Genomic DNA, 16,890 nt, shown 5'->3' with positions numbered 1-16,890 from the left:
AGAGGGAAGAATGCTCCCAGAGTACCGGGAGAGGAGACAGCGACAGTGCTGAGGGGGCCAAAGTGGGCTAAAGAGCGAGAAAGGGAACGTGAGGACTGAAGGGGACTGGGAGAGGAGGACAGGGCGAGTGTTAGACAGAGAGAGAACGCTGGAAAGAAGGTGAATGTAGCACTATTCCCTTCTGCCGCAGCCTACCGGGCGGGGGGGTTACTGCCGCGGAGCCCGGAGCTTGACGCGGGACGTTTCTGGTCTCGAGCACCGCGGATTTACTCCGTCTGGCACGCGCACGAGGATCGAATTGAATATGGAATGATAAGGACCGACAGCGCGAGATGGGCAGGCGTTGAAATCAGCTTTAACTTCCCCCGGTGGCGGCTCAGCTTCGAAATGGTAGGACAAACCGTGTTCCGGTACACTAATGCAGTAGAGTGTCCCTTCCTATTGGCGTGCTGTTTCGCGTTTTCCCCAAAAAGACGCAATGCGAGGAGTTGAGTGAGTAACATCAGCTACGCAGCTCACAGTGGAACAGAAAGGCTTTCTCTCAGCGTCAGCGGGCTCTGCCTCTGTCTGTCCCTGGCTGGAGTTTGGAGCAGCGTCCGGACATTACAGTCCGGTGTGTGACGCTTGTCTACAGGGAGCTGAATTCCATTCAAAAATCTGGCAAATGAAATATCTATTGCACGCTGGCAAATATGCACAGCTGGCACAACAGAAGCTGAAAACAATACCAAACGTCAGGACTTACTCTTACATACGGCACACACACGACACGCGAAACACCACAACCTTTAATTCAATCTGAACTTTTAATGCCGGTTCGCCCGTGCTTCCGTCAGCCTGTCAAACACACTGCAGGGCGGAAGCCAGCTGTGTGAAGCGGTCATAAAACTTTAGATTTGGTGGACGTACTGCCATTTTTCATGGTTGTATGAGCGCCGAATTTGCCAAAAGACCATTAAATAGGAGATGATGTCATGTCACAGACGAGACGACAAGCGCCGCTGACATTTAACACGTCAATGTAAAACTACTACCGTTTTAAATGAAGTTTGGAGCAACGTCGCCTCCGTGCGGGGGAGCGGGGAGTGTTGGCGTTTACGCCGGCGAATGTGGTTTCCAAGCCCTGGCGGCGCATTATTTGGTGTGTGTGTGTGTGTGTGTGTGTGTGTGTGTGTGTGTGTGTGTGTGTGTGTGTGTATGGGCTATCAGCGAGGAAGTTGTTTGGTTTGGGGCTGGAGAGCGTGCAGCGGCAGGCCGTCTAGCTGCCTCCGTTCCGTTCATCCCACGGGACGGAGGAAGGCCAAGTTGAAGTTCAGCCTTCTCCTCCTTGGGTGTGTGTGTGTGTGTGTGTGCGTGTGTGCGCGCGCGTGTGCGTGTGTGTGTGTGTTAGTCAGCAGAAAATGGCCGCAGTTAGAGCCAGCGAGCTGAGTTAGAAAGACAGGCCGACAGAGGGCCTCCTGTCCCGGCACACCGCCGGGGCAGAGGACCGCTAATATAAACACAGAGCCGCGGTTGGCAGAGGCTGTCCTGTTGGAAACACTCACTGGAAGATTCGAGTTCAAGTTGGGAAGTGGGCCACTTGACAACAGCCCAGAAGCCACTGTATTGTAGGGCAGAGAGCAGCCAAACAGTGGTCCTCCATCACTGGAGCTCCTGGATATGAAACGTAGGCTACACAGGTTACACTTGAGAGCGGCACACTGTAGGTGTTTCATTGATTTCTGTGGCGAAAGGCTCCTGAACACAGCTTAGAGTGACTACAATGAATGATGACAGTAAGAGTAATGAGTTCAAAGTGAAAGGATGTGTTGATTTTATCAAACATGGAAGGAGGCTAGTCAACAATGACAATAAGCAGATGGACAAAACATTTTTAAAGGTTAAATATTTTCCATCAGGTTTTATTGTAAAACTGCATATGCTATTCATGCATCCTCTCCACACAGGCCGCCTTAGACACACAGTGGTAGGGTTGTATCTACTGATCAGTTAATGAGGTCTGTAGGTCAACTGCAATATTGAAACTACTCCACAATATCAAGTTTCCCCTCCAACAGCTACAATATGCAAAAGTGTTCACACGTAGATGCATCATCATCATAATAATGCACTCATTTATATAATAATAGAACAGGGTTCAGTCTGGATGATGCTACCTATGTCCATCGGTACATTAGCAGATTTCCCTTACACTGTATTGTTATACATTTGTTTATTGGTCGTTCTTTGAGTAAAAGTACCACAGTGTTATTGAAAATAACCGCGTATTAGGAAAATCTACTTAAAGCATTACAAGTAAAAGTATTCTCAACCGAGACATGCACACCACAAGTGCTACACATTATTATTACTGGTTTATTATTACTGATGCATTAATGTGTAAGCAGCATTTTGGTGTCTTAGTTGGTCGAGGTGGAGCCTGTTCAAAAGAGTAGTTTAATCTATAACAATATATTGTGTACAGTAGCTGATAATATTTTTTAGATGTATAGTCTTGATTTGTTAAGTAACTATTTCTGAGAAAATAATAATAAAATGAAATACTCTAGTTTAGTACAAGTATCTCAGCAACACGTTGTGGTAAGGGTACATCATGAATGATCATGAAATTATGCATGAGTTCAAAAGCATGAATGTATTCATATAGTACTTCAGGAACTATCAAGAATAAGTATGTCATGCATGCAGCGCCGGTCCTGATCCTACCCGACCTGTGAGCCATGAGGACCATTGCCTTTGCCCCACAGCTATCACCTGACACCCCAGTGTTTCCACTACAGTCCTGGACTTTTCCTCCAAATGTTCTTTTATACATGTTCAATTATAAAATAATATTTATGCTATGGATTGGCTGAATACTTCTGTGCATCCATATTGCCCAGCTAATCAACAGTTCAAATTCAATATATAAATCCATAGTGAAAGCCAATCTATTGCTTTCCATCTTCTTAAATTAAGCATAAGCTGTAGCCTTTACAGAGACTAAATAATCATTGTCATGTTTTAAAATGATGTGCAAATATTAACTTAAATATCTCAAAAATAATAAGTGTCTCTCAATGACAATCACTCACTAGTTTCATTCAAAATAAATAATGTCAGAATCCTAATTAACATTTTATAAACAATGTATTTTATCCTCAATGTAGACTGATCCTTTAGCCCACTACCTGAATGGTTAAAAAAATTGTAAAATTACAATTTGGCATTTTTGAATAAAATCAATTTCAGGCACCAACAGTCATTCACAGTAGGACCTGAAGTGAAGTTATATTCATGAGGTCTCTGTATCAAAAACGTGTTCCTGAGCGACCCAGTTATCTTTTCAGATCTGCAGTTTCTAAACATTGTTGTCCACTGGCGTTTATCAAACACATAAACAGCATTTCACTCTCACTTTTGTCAGGCACAAAGTCACAGAACACAGCCCTGAAGTAGCGTTAGCTGGCAGGCAAGACACAGACAGACCACGATATGCACTGCCCAGCTGTGATAGCAAGACACACGACAAGAGAGCCACTGCAAGCTAACGTTAGCATCAACTTAACCTTAGGCTAGTATTATCTGCTGACATTCAATTTGGAGAAAAGAGAGCACAAGTTTACCCGACTACACTTCCCAAAGTCTGTTCTCATGTTGTTTTTTCTTTCCTTTTTGCGTCCTGAAGGATAATCCCACTTCATGCTACAGCACATCCCTATGCAGAATAGGATTATTATAATAACATGAATTTACCCATCATTTTAATCATCCCTGTTTAGATGTGGATCTAAAAAGTGAAGAATGTGAAGTCTGAAAATACATTTGTTTAATTTGGGTTAATTTAGGGAATTTTTATTGTGTGTGTGTTTGTGTGTGTGTGTGTGTGTGTGTGTGTGTGTGTGTGTGTGTGTGGGGGGGGGGGTAATTCATGTTTTTGAGAAAAGGGGACATGTCCCCCCCAGGATCGGTGCACCCGCCAGATGCACCCATGGTGAGACACCTTAGTTGCTGGCACATTATTCTTGCATTAACTCCAGCATGAGATAATATGAATTCGTACCCATCCCTGATAGTTCATGAAGTGCTACATGGATTAGTCCATGCTTTTCCATGCAATATGTCACACATGCAGTCATGCTCATCCATGTACCCCTACCATAAGATCCGATTTGTTCTGAAGTATACTTGAACTTAACCGTATTAAGTCACAGTCCACCCTCCGCTGTGTGCATCAGAGTGTGGGAATGCCTTAAGGTGGAAATGACACGTTGTTGCGGGATGCACAGGAGAAAACCGTTACACTGTGCTCTGTGAACACTTTCTGTTTACTGCCGTCTCAGCATTCAGGAGGACGCCTGTGCACACGTCAACGCGTAGATAGAGCGGCTACGGTGTGTCTGTGTTTGCGTGTGTGTATTTGTGTGTGTGTGTGTGTGCGTGTGTGTGTGCGTGTGTGTGTGCGCACGGCCTGCCCTGTAGTGAGCGTAGAGCGGATCCTGAGATGAACCGTAGCCCCAGCGTCGGGAGGCCCAGTGCAGCAGCTGCTGCGGCTTTAAGCCCGCCGTTTGGGATGGGCTGACTTCATAACGTCATTTCACTTCTCTTTCTTCTCTTCTTCGCCCCCTCAGCTCGTTCCCTCTCCCAACGACTCCGTCCCGCTGCTCCGTTCCACCTCCGGCCATGCTCTCCGCAGAATGATTATTCGGAACTTTCTCGGTGTTTTTCTCTCTGCGGAGCGTTTTTGCGAAGCCTCAACTTTTGTGGCGTGTCATCATTTGTGGAGTTAACGCGGCAGAGTCATCCGAGGCGAGCAGGGCTCTCATATGTTGAGCGGATCGGGTCATAGAGGCAGGAAACGCAGCGTTTTCTCTGAGCGGAGGCGCCGCTGACGGACTATGTAGAGATGTGCGGGAACAAACGGCGAGCCCCGGGGTGTTTGTGGTGTGATTCAGCTGCTTCTCTCCAACATGATGTTTTCTCCTCTCTCGCTGTCTCAGGTAAAGCTGCACGGGCTGCTCTGCCTGAGCCTGCTCATCACTGCCCTACATGGAAACAATGGCAACTAGGCTTGGAGAATGCAGAAAATCTATATATTTAGTCAGGCATTTTCTCTTTTATTTATACAGTGTCACATTAATAGATGGAAGTTTGGGACACCTTGGCTAATGTTTCACTGCGGCCCCTGGGCAGGTGTAATGACAAGTACAGTGTCACAACTTAAAGTGACTGTAATAGTTCCATTTATTTAATTGTCTGATAAGTTTCTGTCTATCACAGAGTGGGTTAAAACAATGGTGACTGATCATAATGACCCACTAATGAAAGCACTTGTTGCCTTTTTGCTGAGTATTCACATCTGTGTGTCTGTGGAGACATTCCCTCCATAGATGGAAATAAGCCGCTTATGCTGCGTTCACTTGTAATCGGAAAACAGGAACTTCCAACTTCTGAGTCAGGCTTGTAGTCAGGTCCCCAGGACAGGCACTCTTGTAGGATGCCACCCTGGGCTAAGTGACCCTCTACTAAAAAAATGTAGGTATTCATAATTTTAGACCCTACTAAAATCGAGTTCTGGGCAGGAGAAGTAGGGTGCGTGGCTAAAAAGAGCCGTAGGGAAACACCTCTGCTGCTCACACTTTTAAAACATTGGGTCCCATGTTGTTTCTACTGTTTCTCTTGTAAAACTTGTTACTTATTGGGAAAACCGGGGTTGTTTTAAATGTGCGATCAACTTTACCTATATATGTTGTGTTTTAACCTATAACAGTCCGCTGAAATCATTAAATTCAGAGTTTTTAAAATGATATCGTCATAGGCCTATACAAAAACTCAATATAGGCTAATACATATATGAATATAATAGTTCCAGTTATATTCAAGATAGTGCTTAAGACAGGAAAGTAAAACTACTAAAATATTACTATTTTCTATAGATGGTATTTTGGCAATTGCTTTAGCAATCTTAGTCAGGGGATTGAAATTTACAAAAGCTCACTTAATGCAAATCACTTTGCTTGATTCCAATCGTTAATACAGTATATACTATTGTTATGTCGGCTAAATTAAATTAGTGATGCACCGATCCGATACCTGGATCTGATATCAGAAGAATGAGGCCGATCCAGCATTCTGATCCAGTCATTTCTATTTTAATAATATCATACACAGCAAGACAGTTACAGCGATCTAGTCACTTCATAGCCGCTATATGTTATATTAGATTACATTTTAAATATCTGTTTGCACTTAATGTTTACATGTTACTTTAATTTAATTTAATTAAGTCATTGTTTGTTGGGTTTCAGGCAGCTGCTATAGTTCATATTACATTTTAAAAAATTTGTTTGCAGTACGCTTTACTTTTTGCTGCTAATGTACACTTTCTTATTTGTCAATAAATAATATTAAGTACATTTATATCTGTGTTAATTTGTTACCTTTTCTTTAACAAGGCTAGATGTTTATATCAAGCCTGATGCCTTCACTCACATGGACAGGTATACGCGTCATTCATTCAACATTAGGATCAGATCGCTATCTGGTATCAACCAATACCCTCAGCCCAGGTATCGGGATCTGACTGGATCGGAAAAAAACTGGATCAGTGCATCTCTAGTTTAAAGACATATATAACATATGCAACTACGTATGTGGACAACATTTAATCACTTTACTAACTACCGAGCCATACGTTCCTCATGAGCATACTGCTCATTAAACTCAGGGCCCCAGAATAACTTTTTTCACTAGGAGCACTGTGGCCCCCAGCTGAAAAATTTAGGGGAGCACACGGTAAATCAATAATAGATGCAGAAATTACAATGTGCTGTTTCAAATTCACTGTCACATTTTTTGTGTGCTCTTTTGAAGACATAGAAAACAGGTAAACTGGCAGCACCATCACTGTCACGACAGTACAATATTAAAAAAATATACCATACATTCAGAATAAGGGGTGTGACGAGACGATTCACAACAAGATTTTAACACTATTTAAAATGCCAGTATTTTCTTTACACGGTACTCACGGAGGTAAAGTATAACAGCAGAGACCGTCTGTCCCACATGGAGACTTCAGGCTCTGAAAGAACAGGCTCATCTGCAGTTACATCTTACTGCCAAAGAGGCAGCTAGAAACAACGTATCTCAATTCTTATAGAGTACAACTTTAAAGGGTAATTTCAGTGTTTTTCAATGCAGACTCTATTTCTCCATGTAATCCTGTATAAGTGACTGATGTGAACAACTTTTTTCATACTGGTCTAGTATCAAGCTTGATTGCTGCAGTCTAGCTGTTTGGAACCGTAAGCAAACGGGGAACCTGCACACTGACAATATCTGTTCACTAAAAGTGTTCATTTTGATACTGATACTCTGTTATCAGAAGAGTCTGACTGTATTATGGATACTGATCCAATCATCCTCGCCTACAGGATTCGCCATCTTGTGAGACTTTGACTCCGCCACATTTACTCTTACCAAAAAAGAGCATGTATGTGACGTTGGGGGGAGGGAGATACGTCCATCTGGCTGACGTTTATCTCCGAGGTGAAGTGAGGGCCAGAGGCTAGCTGTCACTCAAGAGACCACGCCCCTAATTATTTATAAAACTTTAACCTCCAATAAAATAAAAACTAACCTGGTACAAAACCCCCCCTTAGTGTTGTCAATGAGATATGACCTAAACATACAGATGTGAACAGGTTTAATGATGCTGTGAAAACGGCCTGTTTAACATGGGGGTCAATGAGAAACTGCTCTGTTATGAAACCGGCCACTAGTGGACACTCAGAGAACTGCAATTTTTGGCACTACTTTATTGGATTAACCAGGAAGTCGCAGTGGTGGGGGCTTGGTCTCCACTCTTGGAACAACATTTTTCTTGATGAAAATGTTCTTTGGTAGGATGTCTTCTCCTCTTTGTCTGGCCCCGGTCAAACTGCAGACCTGATGGTCTGTAAGGTGCAGTGTATCCACAGTTATTTGGATTAGTTCAGGCCGATATCCTAATCCTTTATTAAATCAATGCACGATCCGATATTAAGACCGGATATTGGTCTCAATATTGACAAATGACCTAGCTGGATCCTCTATCGGATTATTAACCAGATAAATGTACGGATCTCAAATGTCAATTTATTGATTTATTTATTTTGATTAATTAAAACAATTAAACTTTAAAAGTCAACAGAAAAATATATATTTTTAAATTCTGCTGAGCTTTATAGCTACTAAACATCTTATAATAAAAAGTAAAGACTCTGTCACAGCTGTTTGCTTCAATACTAATATTAGTACTTGATTTTCCATGAAAAGTTCAGTCTTTGTAGTAGAAAAAATGTACACATTAATTAAAATTTCATTTAGCATAAAAATAATGTACATAAATGAAATGAACTGGAAGTCTGTCAATTCATAAAATAAGATCATTCTTTATTCATCTCACTAAGGGGAAATTACAATCTACATTATGTGTTGATAAAGTGCAAACCCCTGGATTACTAGCCTGTACAACGCAAATGACCCAGACCTAGTGGATGTCTGTGCTCTAATCAGACCTTCTTCTACTGATATAATTAACAATAAAAATTATCAATTACTGACAGAAATGTACATGCTATGATTCTATTACCAGTACAGATTGACTTAAAATAGATAATTTATAACTGGTGTTTTTGAACAGTCAGGTTTTCTTCATGTAGTAAAGGACTGCAATAATGGTGGCTCTGGTGATCCCCTGGATGTTATCAGGGAGAACTTTATGATGACGCTTACCGCACCCTCAACGCTCATTGGCTGTCGCGCCACATAGTTGTGTGAATTGCCTGGAAACTTCAATATTCTCTAGGGCTGCCCCCAAATAGTCGACCAAGCACTGATCGATCAAAAAATCAGCAGCCGACCAAAATTTTATGCGTCTGTTGGTCGCAAAATTAAGTAAAAATCTACGTGACTGGTGGCTGGCCTAAAAGGCTGGATGTCTTTTAATTTGAAGGGCTCTCAAATATATCTCTCAATATTTGTCACTTTGTTTCAGTTGGATTCACATCATTTACTGGTTAATGTCTTTGCATAGCTGGACAAGATATTGCATTGTGTTGTTAAACTGGGGGTGCACACTACATACGTCATCAGTATTTACAAACTGTAAAAGGCTCTATAGACAAGAAATAAAGTAAATTTGATACGGTTGGGCAGCAGTGAGAGGTGCAGGTGGTCAGAGCTGCAAAGAGGAATCATTAAGTTGCCAACTATACGAAGTGAATCCCCAACAGTTTTGATACTCGCTTTCCTCTATGACAGGACACTGAATGTCTTTAAGTTGTGGACAAACAAGAAATTTAAGGACGTCATCTTGGGCTCTGGGAAACGCTGATCATTTTCTGACATTTTATAGACCAAACAACTCAAGGATTAATCGAGAAAATGATTGACACATTAATCCATAATAAAAAAAAGACTAGTTGCAGCCCGTAATGAAGGGGTGCAGAGCTGAAGCACACAGGCCTTTTGAACAGGCACTTGAATAACATGTGGTTCTTACTGGAACATGTCAAAAGGAGATAGATCCCCACTACAGTGTGTTAGTCAGCTTGCCTGCTCACAGTATGCTTTGTGTGTGTGTGGATGAGAATGTGTGCTTTCATTTATTTTCTCTGGTAGCTGCAGAGTTCTTCCACTGTGCAACTAGAGGCCTGCCTGATTCCTCTCTGTGGTAACGTGTGACACATCCAACTGTAATTCTGACTGTTTTGAGCCAAAACACCCTGGACCAAACCCTATCATAAAATACACACACACTCTCTTGCCATATATGCAGATCTAAATTCCTGAAGTGTAGATGAAAGAAAGTGGGTATGAGAGTGTGAAGAGGTGTGCTTTTCAACTGCTTTTAGTTTTTGATTGCCAGTACCAATATTTTTAATATTAAGTTGTTTATATGCATATATATACACGATATATATATATATATATATATATATATATATATATATATATATATATATATATTCGTCTTTTTCAACAATGTTTTCTTCTATACGATTCAAAAGTGAACAGGAAGTGTAGCAGCTTTGGATGACCCAGATCCATTGGGGTCTCAAAATTGCAGATTTGTTGAGTGGCTGCTGTATTATTAGCTACTCATGTGCCTTGTAGAGGGTGTAAAATCAAGTTTTGAAGGGATAGTTCCGATTTTTTGAAGTGTGGTTGTGTTAGGTACTTATCCATAGTCAGTATTACCTACAGCAGATGGCGGTCGGCTAAATGGATTTCAAGCTCAGTCCACAAATCACAGGTGCTTTTGTATACTGTGTTTTTCCCTTCTTTGTTCTCTTAAAAGGACAGGGTTAGGAAAGGAGATTTTAGCGCACACTGAAGTTACAAACCTGCTGCAGGTCAACACTGAAAATGGCTATTTCTAAATATGGCGTAAACTTAAAGGTTGAAAATGAAGAATGAGCAGAACACCGCCATCTAATGTCTCAAGATAGTAGTCCAAACAAGAAAAAAAGAATTCCAGCACGGCTCCCACCCTCCGCAACCCTTGAAGATGGATGGATGGGTTGCCAGGTTGGTCAGACCCGGCCCAGTAGCAACAGGAGACCGGAGTCTGTTTGAGCTTGTTTGAACCCGCCCCTGCCAACAAATCACACCATAAAAACGAGGATTAGAGGAGTTTGACTGACAGTTAGTGTCAGCGGTTAGTGTTAGCCGTTCCAGCTAAGTTCAGATGAAAGTGATGTTAGCGATCAAGAAGAAGCATAGCCCTTTGGGCGTGCGTTTTAATGGCGTTTCTCTCCTTTCTCTCAGTCCATGGAGTGAATGCTCGCCTATATTGACTCTGGTTTTTGCCCGTCTCCGCTCACTCAGCTGCTGGGACAAAGAAGCAGCTGCAGGATTGGCTAACTCCATTTCAACCCAGTGCCAGCCTACAGTAGCTGCACCCAACAACAGACATCCCTGGCAACCAGCAATGCCCAACGCTATTGGCTGCTACCATGGAAACACTACAGGACAGAAAGATTTTTAAATATTAATTCAGACTAAATATATTTTTTCATGGAAAAGCAATACTTTCATTCTGTACCCCTCAAAACGCCCTGTAGGTGTATTTTTTTTAAAATTTTAAATATATAGCTTTTAATAAAGATTCTACATATTTAACCTTTAACTGATATTGATTTTTTTAGGTGTCTAACGTATGTTTAGCTGCTGCCCTCATCCATTGCAGCAGTCATGCCCTCTGTCATCTAATAAAGGTAACACACTAACTAAGATTCAGTACCTTATACAACCACACTTAAAAAAGAATCAGATCTATCCCTATAAGACCTTTATTATATTAGTTTATATTGTCCAAAGCCCCAGATCAGAGGCAAACGGGCATTTGTTTGATGCTTGCAAATTGGTGTTTTATTGTTCACTTACGAATCACCTTTATGTATTCGGGGGAGGTGGGTGGGGGATGTTACTGGCAGTAATGCTCTCATTTTCAGGAAAGCCCTGATCACAGTCACACCTGGGAGGTGCCAGAATTATACCTTTTTTTTCCAGAGAGTCTGGTTCGGTCAGTGTGATGCAAGTGTCGTCATCCATCCATGTTTGCGAGGGTCCCAGCAGACCGCCTGTATGTAGCCAAGGAAGTGACTGCATAGACACATGCAGCCCCGCATGTGTGGAGCTAATAGCTAGCTAATAGTTTAAACAGAACTATACGCTCCATGGTGTCCACAGCTGTCTGTGTACACGTCTGATTGGGAGTATAATCGGCGCATGAGGCCTTTTGTGGTTTTAAAAGAGGGGCAAGCATAGATTTTCACTTTACCCACCCAGATTTATCCAAGTCCCCACCACAGTGACTTCCTGGTTGATCCAATCAGAAAGTGGCAAAAACGTCAGTTCTCTGAGTGTCCAATAGGGGCAGGTTTCATAATAGAGCAGTTTCTCATTGACCCCCATGTTAAACAGACTGTTTTCACAGCATCATTAAACCTGTTTAAGGCCTGGGACAAAAAAACATTCTAGTCTGTATGTTTAGGTCATATCTCCGTGACAACACTGAGAAGGGTGAATTTTTTTATTCCAGGCTAGTTTTTATTTTATTGGAGGTTAAAGTTTATGAGTAATTAGGGGTGCGGCTTCTCTGGCCCTCACTTCTCCTCGGAGGTAAACGTCAGATGGACGTATCTCCCTCCCCCCAACGTCACATACATGCCCTTTTTTGGTAAGAGGAAATGAGGCGGAGTCAAGGTCTGACAAGATAGCGGCTCCCGTAGGCGAGGATTGGATCAAGTTGAGAGAACGGACCTCGACGGGTTAGGGTTAGGGTTAGGGTTAGGTCGTCCATTTTTTTATACAGTGTATGGATTTATCCTGCCAGTTCAGGGGACTGGACTGACTACCTGTCACAAGCTGCCTCTCTAACCTGTAGGCCACCACTGATGCACCAGGCGTGTGGTAAAAGAAGCCCATTCCGTGCAAAGTTTTGGAGTTTCTTATCATTTATTTCTCAAAAAACAGGTAATCAAAGGAACAAAACAATCATGGCATCCTTTTGCTCTGGTAAAAACCATAGGCCCACCCAGGTGCATGCTGGTTCTATACCTACCTGCCTACCTAAATAAGCCCAGGAGGCCACAGTGTTGCCCAATACATAAACAAAACAAAATATTGATTATGCAAGAAAAACAAAATATGCTAAACAAGAAAAAAGAAAGAACTTGCAAAAAAAAATGCTTTCAAAACCTGACGTAGATAATGCAAACATCTAGAATAATCAAACAATACTACTTATTGTATTAAATACTTACAATTTCATATTTCCTACAATGATTATTGATGCATCTTGATGCAAACTCTTTCTATACGTGATTTTCTTCACTGTGACTAATACGTTTAATATACATGGTATATGCGCAATGACCCATAATTAAAAGAGATTCATTTACTAGATGCAAATTACATCCAAGAATTATTTTTCCCCCAACCCCTACAACGCCAGCAAGTAGTACAGTGTGAACAGTACAGTGATCTGAAAGACATGTAGGGTAAACTTAGCCCAACCCAGCCCTGCGCTGCAGAGATGTGGATCTCCGTGACTAGGGCTACTTGATCCAAGGCTGTGACTGTAAAACGGATAAACCCATTTGTTTCCTATGAATTCATCACAATAAAAACAGTCAAATAAAGCAGATATCTGAAAGTTCAAACAGGGACACAGGACTGTACTTCAACCCACAAAGATTCAGTTAGTAGCAAAAGTGCTGAGAGCTGAACATGGAGACTTCGGCTCTCCTGCCCAGAGTGTGTTGAGTCTCACAACACACGCTTAAAGTTCCTCTTTAAGAGAGCGCCTGAGGTCACTGCCAGCTTCCGTTGAGGTCTCCTAGATCTGGACCTTGGTAACTTTTACCACATTCTCTTTACCACATTCTCTTTTTACAAAATAAAGTGATCAGCTATAATTGATTTGAATGAAAGACTCAAATCTGCTGCAACGTAGACTGTCAGTTTATTTTATGTCACGGATGAAAACAATGTTTGATCTGAAAACTGTTCATTTAGTTTATCTGTAGACTGGGGCAGATATGAAGGCCTTCGGTGGGCACTCGTTCTCCATGGCAACCAGCCTAACAAAGTGACTCTAACTGAGCCCCCTGACACTTTTCCAAAGTTCCAAAGACCGTGTTTTGTTGGATTGATAGGTGGATTTTTTAGAGTAAACAGGGAAATTACCATTGTGCCTAACTACGCATTGCAGTGATAACACGCCCAGCCCTCTGGTTCTTGTTAGGATCACAATTTAATCATGTCAAATCATATAGACCAGGGAATTTAAAAGGGCTTTGAACACCAAAGTCTGACAAAAACAATAGGTATGTATATTTCTATGTGCCTCAGCAGAGTTTCACTTGTGGTTCTACACACACTTTGATTCATCTGGCCCCTGGGGTCCATTTCCAGTGTTCGGTCTCAGTCACATGTAATGTCATTCAGTTTCAAATGATTTTTCTGAGTCATCTGTTGTTGTTATTGTGCTGTGTCTTGTGATGGGAGCTGGCCGACCAGTCATTGATGTACACCTACATTTGGACCAATCACCATACACTTACATCACTATGAGTTCCTCTTGTGCTGGAAGAGTATCTACTCTGAAGCAGGAGCTGAAAAAGTCTCTAAGAACTACGGCTGCTGGTAGCTTTTGGGGTAAACAGTCCTTTATTTTGTGATAAAAAAACGTCATGCAGTTTAAAAACCTGATCTCTCCATGTAAACAGCGTACCCCGGGTAAAATCTGAGTTCTCATACCCGGTAAACAGACCTAGGGAACTCCCTCAGTAACCTGAGTATTCGTTCATGTAAACATCTTAACCAGATTATTATCGGCCTTCACGTCTGAGCATGCTCTGTGGGTTATAACTCCCCCTCCCCACTCCACGGCAGTGACTTTTGACCCCGAAAAAGAATAAACCAGGAAGCAACGGTGCTAAAAACGACGTGAAAAAACCCAACAACAATAGAGCGTTACCTTTAAAGCGAGGGAGGACTTCACCATGGCAACTAACATTACTAACAAGAAGACCCGTTTCTGTCGTAGTTCTGCCCAAAAGTCGGCCATTTTCCCCACGCTTGTGATTTTGACAACGGTGAACAGGGAAAAAACACGTATTCAGTCCAGCTGAATGTTGGTGGAGCTCCACCTACTGTACCGGAGGAAGAGTTACACCGTCACTTTCCCATTTAAAAAACACTGAGTGTTGTACCTGATAATTACATGAGAACTATGGTCCAGTATTAAGGGAAAGTCATTTTTATAAAGTTATTGCGATACATCTGGCAGTTTATGCTTGGCTAACTTAACTACTGTATGCACACTGTGTGGTGGGATCAGGCAATCCTGGGCTTATCTTCTTTATCAAATAGTTAGGTCTGCTGTTTCAGGCTAAAATGAATGGTATGACTCTTCAAAGCAGGTTTACAGATGTGGATTTCATTTTGTCTCTCATGTCAGCCAATCTGCAGAGCGGAACAGACTTGCAGCGTCTATATTGTTCAGATCCCTGAGCAGGTTTAATGTGTCAATACATCAATATTACTACTGCTTTAATTATATGACTGTTTGTGAGCTCTCCTGTATTTTCTTCTCCTGGAAATGATTTCTTAAAATAAGTGGGACCCATGATATTTATCCATTATATTTTATGATCCTGAAAGTGCTCAGAATAATGCCGCCCAACAAAGGCTGAACAACAAAAGCTGTTTGCAGTCCCTACAAATGAACAGTTGGCACATCTGTGATAGATTATGGCTTGCTTTGGTGTCATTTTCTCTCTAAACCAATCCTCACCTCCATACTTAAAGCCTAAAGCTGTGATCTGATAACTCGTGTTATTACTGAGTTCATACTTAGTGCAGTGAGTCTTTTACAGGGCAGAAGGGACAGTTTAAACATCTACACTTCTGTGACAACTGAGCACCACTGAGTCAGACTGTGTGATATGGTCAGAAACTGTGGCACATGTGAGTAAGTGGACCTTGAGCTTACATTGTTTTTTCAGAAACCACAGCTCATCTTTTGTACTGCTGTGCAGAGCAGAGCCCAGCACATCAGCACTGCAGTTACATGCAGAAATATGAAGGAACACACTTGAAGCCTAAAAGACACTTTGCTTTGCTGTTATGGTAAATGGACTGTATTTGTATAAGGGCGCACTCACACTGTCCATCCTTACTGTGCCCCGTGCTTTAGGGTCCTTGTCCCCCCCTCCAGGCCCGTTTGTACTCACACTACCTGGGCCTCGGCGAATGCTTCTTGCTGCCTATAAGTCATCACGCCGCAACACGCCACACGCACATTGATGACGTCATCGCGATGCTTCGCTTTGTTTACAAATCTTTCCATAGACCTCAGAGTTTTTGTGCGACTGTTTTTGAATATTTTCATCCGACCAAATCTGCAGTAAACATGCCTCGTGCTCGTGCTCGTATGCGTGCGCACGCTCGTGCTCGTACATGTGCAAACTTGCTTTACAAAAGCCCACCTCTCCCAGACGGTCCGTGACCGGTTTGCACTCACACTGGTCAAACGAACTAGACTTTAGCCGTGAAACGTGCTTGGGCACGGTACGGATGGACAGTTTGAGTGCGACCTAAGACCTTTCCACCTTAACACATAAAGCGCTTTACAATTGACTTCTCATTCACTAATTCACACACCGCTGATGGTAAAGGGGGCCTTGCGAGGCGCTGGCCTGGCCTTAGGGAGCAACTTGGGCTTCAGTGTCTCGCTCAAGGATACTTCAACATAGGGGTGGCAAAAAATATCATATCACAAATTTTTTACAGTGAAATCCCGATCACGGTTTTATCACGAGTTAATTCTTTTTTTGGCTGTTTTTCAAGCCTTTATTTAATAGGACAGACAGGAAAATGGGGTGAGAGAGAGGGGGAGACATGCAGCAAAGGGCCCGCTGCCTCGAGGACCATCAGCCTCTTTACATGGGGAGACTGCTCTAAACAATCAACCACCGGTCGCCCCCATTTTATCATGGATTTTTTATTATTTTGCAAGTTACTGAACAGTGCAACCAAAGTATTAACCTAGGTAAAAATAGACTTTAGCCCAGAGAGCATTTAGGCCAAAGAACCTTTCTGAACAGATTTGAATCAGTGTAACAGGTACAGTGGACATCTAACAAAAAACTACCTAAAGCACCTGTTGGCTCTGCTGGCTGTGGTGTGGTTGGACCCCTCACAGTATCATAATCAGACGATTTAGGATGTTGTCTCTTTGGTTGAAAAGGTTTGTTGTGTTACCATCCGACGTGCGCACCTTGTGTGACTGTGTGTGTGTGCGGCAGGTTTGGGCAGAAAGGCGAGTGACACTCTCGCTCCTAGTAAAACACA

The 16,890-nt window shown here is 42.3% G+C and overlaps 1 protein-coding gene across 5 annotated transcripts in view; it reads left to right on the top strand.

Moving 5' to 3' along the window:
* The first annotated feature begins 228 nt into the window (after positions 1-228).
* Positions 229-16,890, top strand: part of nfic (nuclear factor I/C) — a 75,127-nt gene continuing 58,465 nt past the window's right edge. For 3 of the 5 annotated variants that reach the window (XR_014593845.1, XM_083940369.1, XM_083940370.1), the window contains exon 1: positions 229-390. Coding sequence is in view for 4 of the 5 variants with exons in the window: in XM_083940369.1 (XP_083796495.1) it covers positions 310-390 (81 nt within the window). In the remaining variant the exon portion in view is untranslated. Of the gene's footprint in view, positions 391-4,653; positions 4,980-16,890 lie in introns of those variants that run through there. The other 2 variants (XM_083940371.1, XM_083940372.1) reach the window with 1 other exon arrangement.

This window comes from Echiichthys vipera (assembly GCF_963691815.1).
Source record: "Echiichthys vipera genome assembly, chromosome: 3".
Classification (NCBI taxonomy): Eukaryota; Metazoa; Chordata; class Actinopteri; order Perciformes; family Trachinidae; genus Echiichthys; species Echiichthys vipera.
This window is presented reverse-complemented; position numbering and strand designations above follow the sequence as displayed.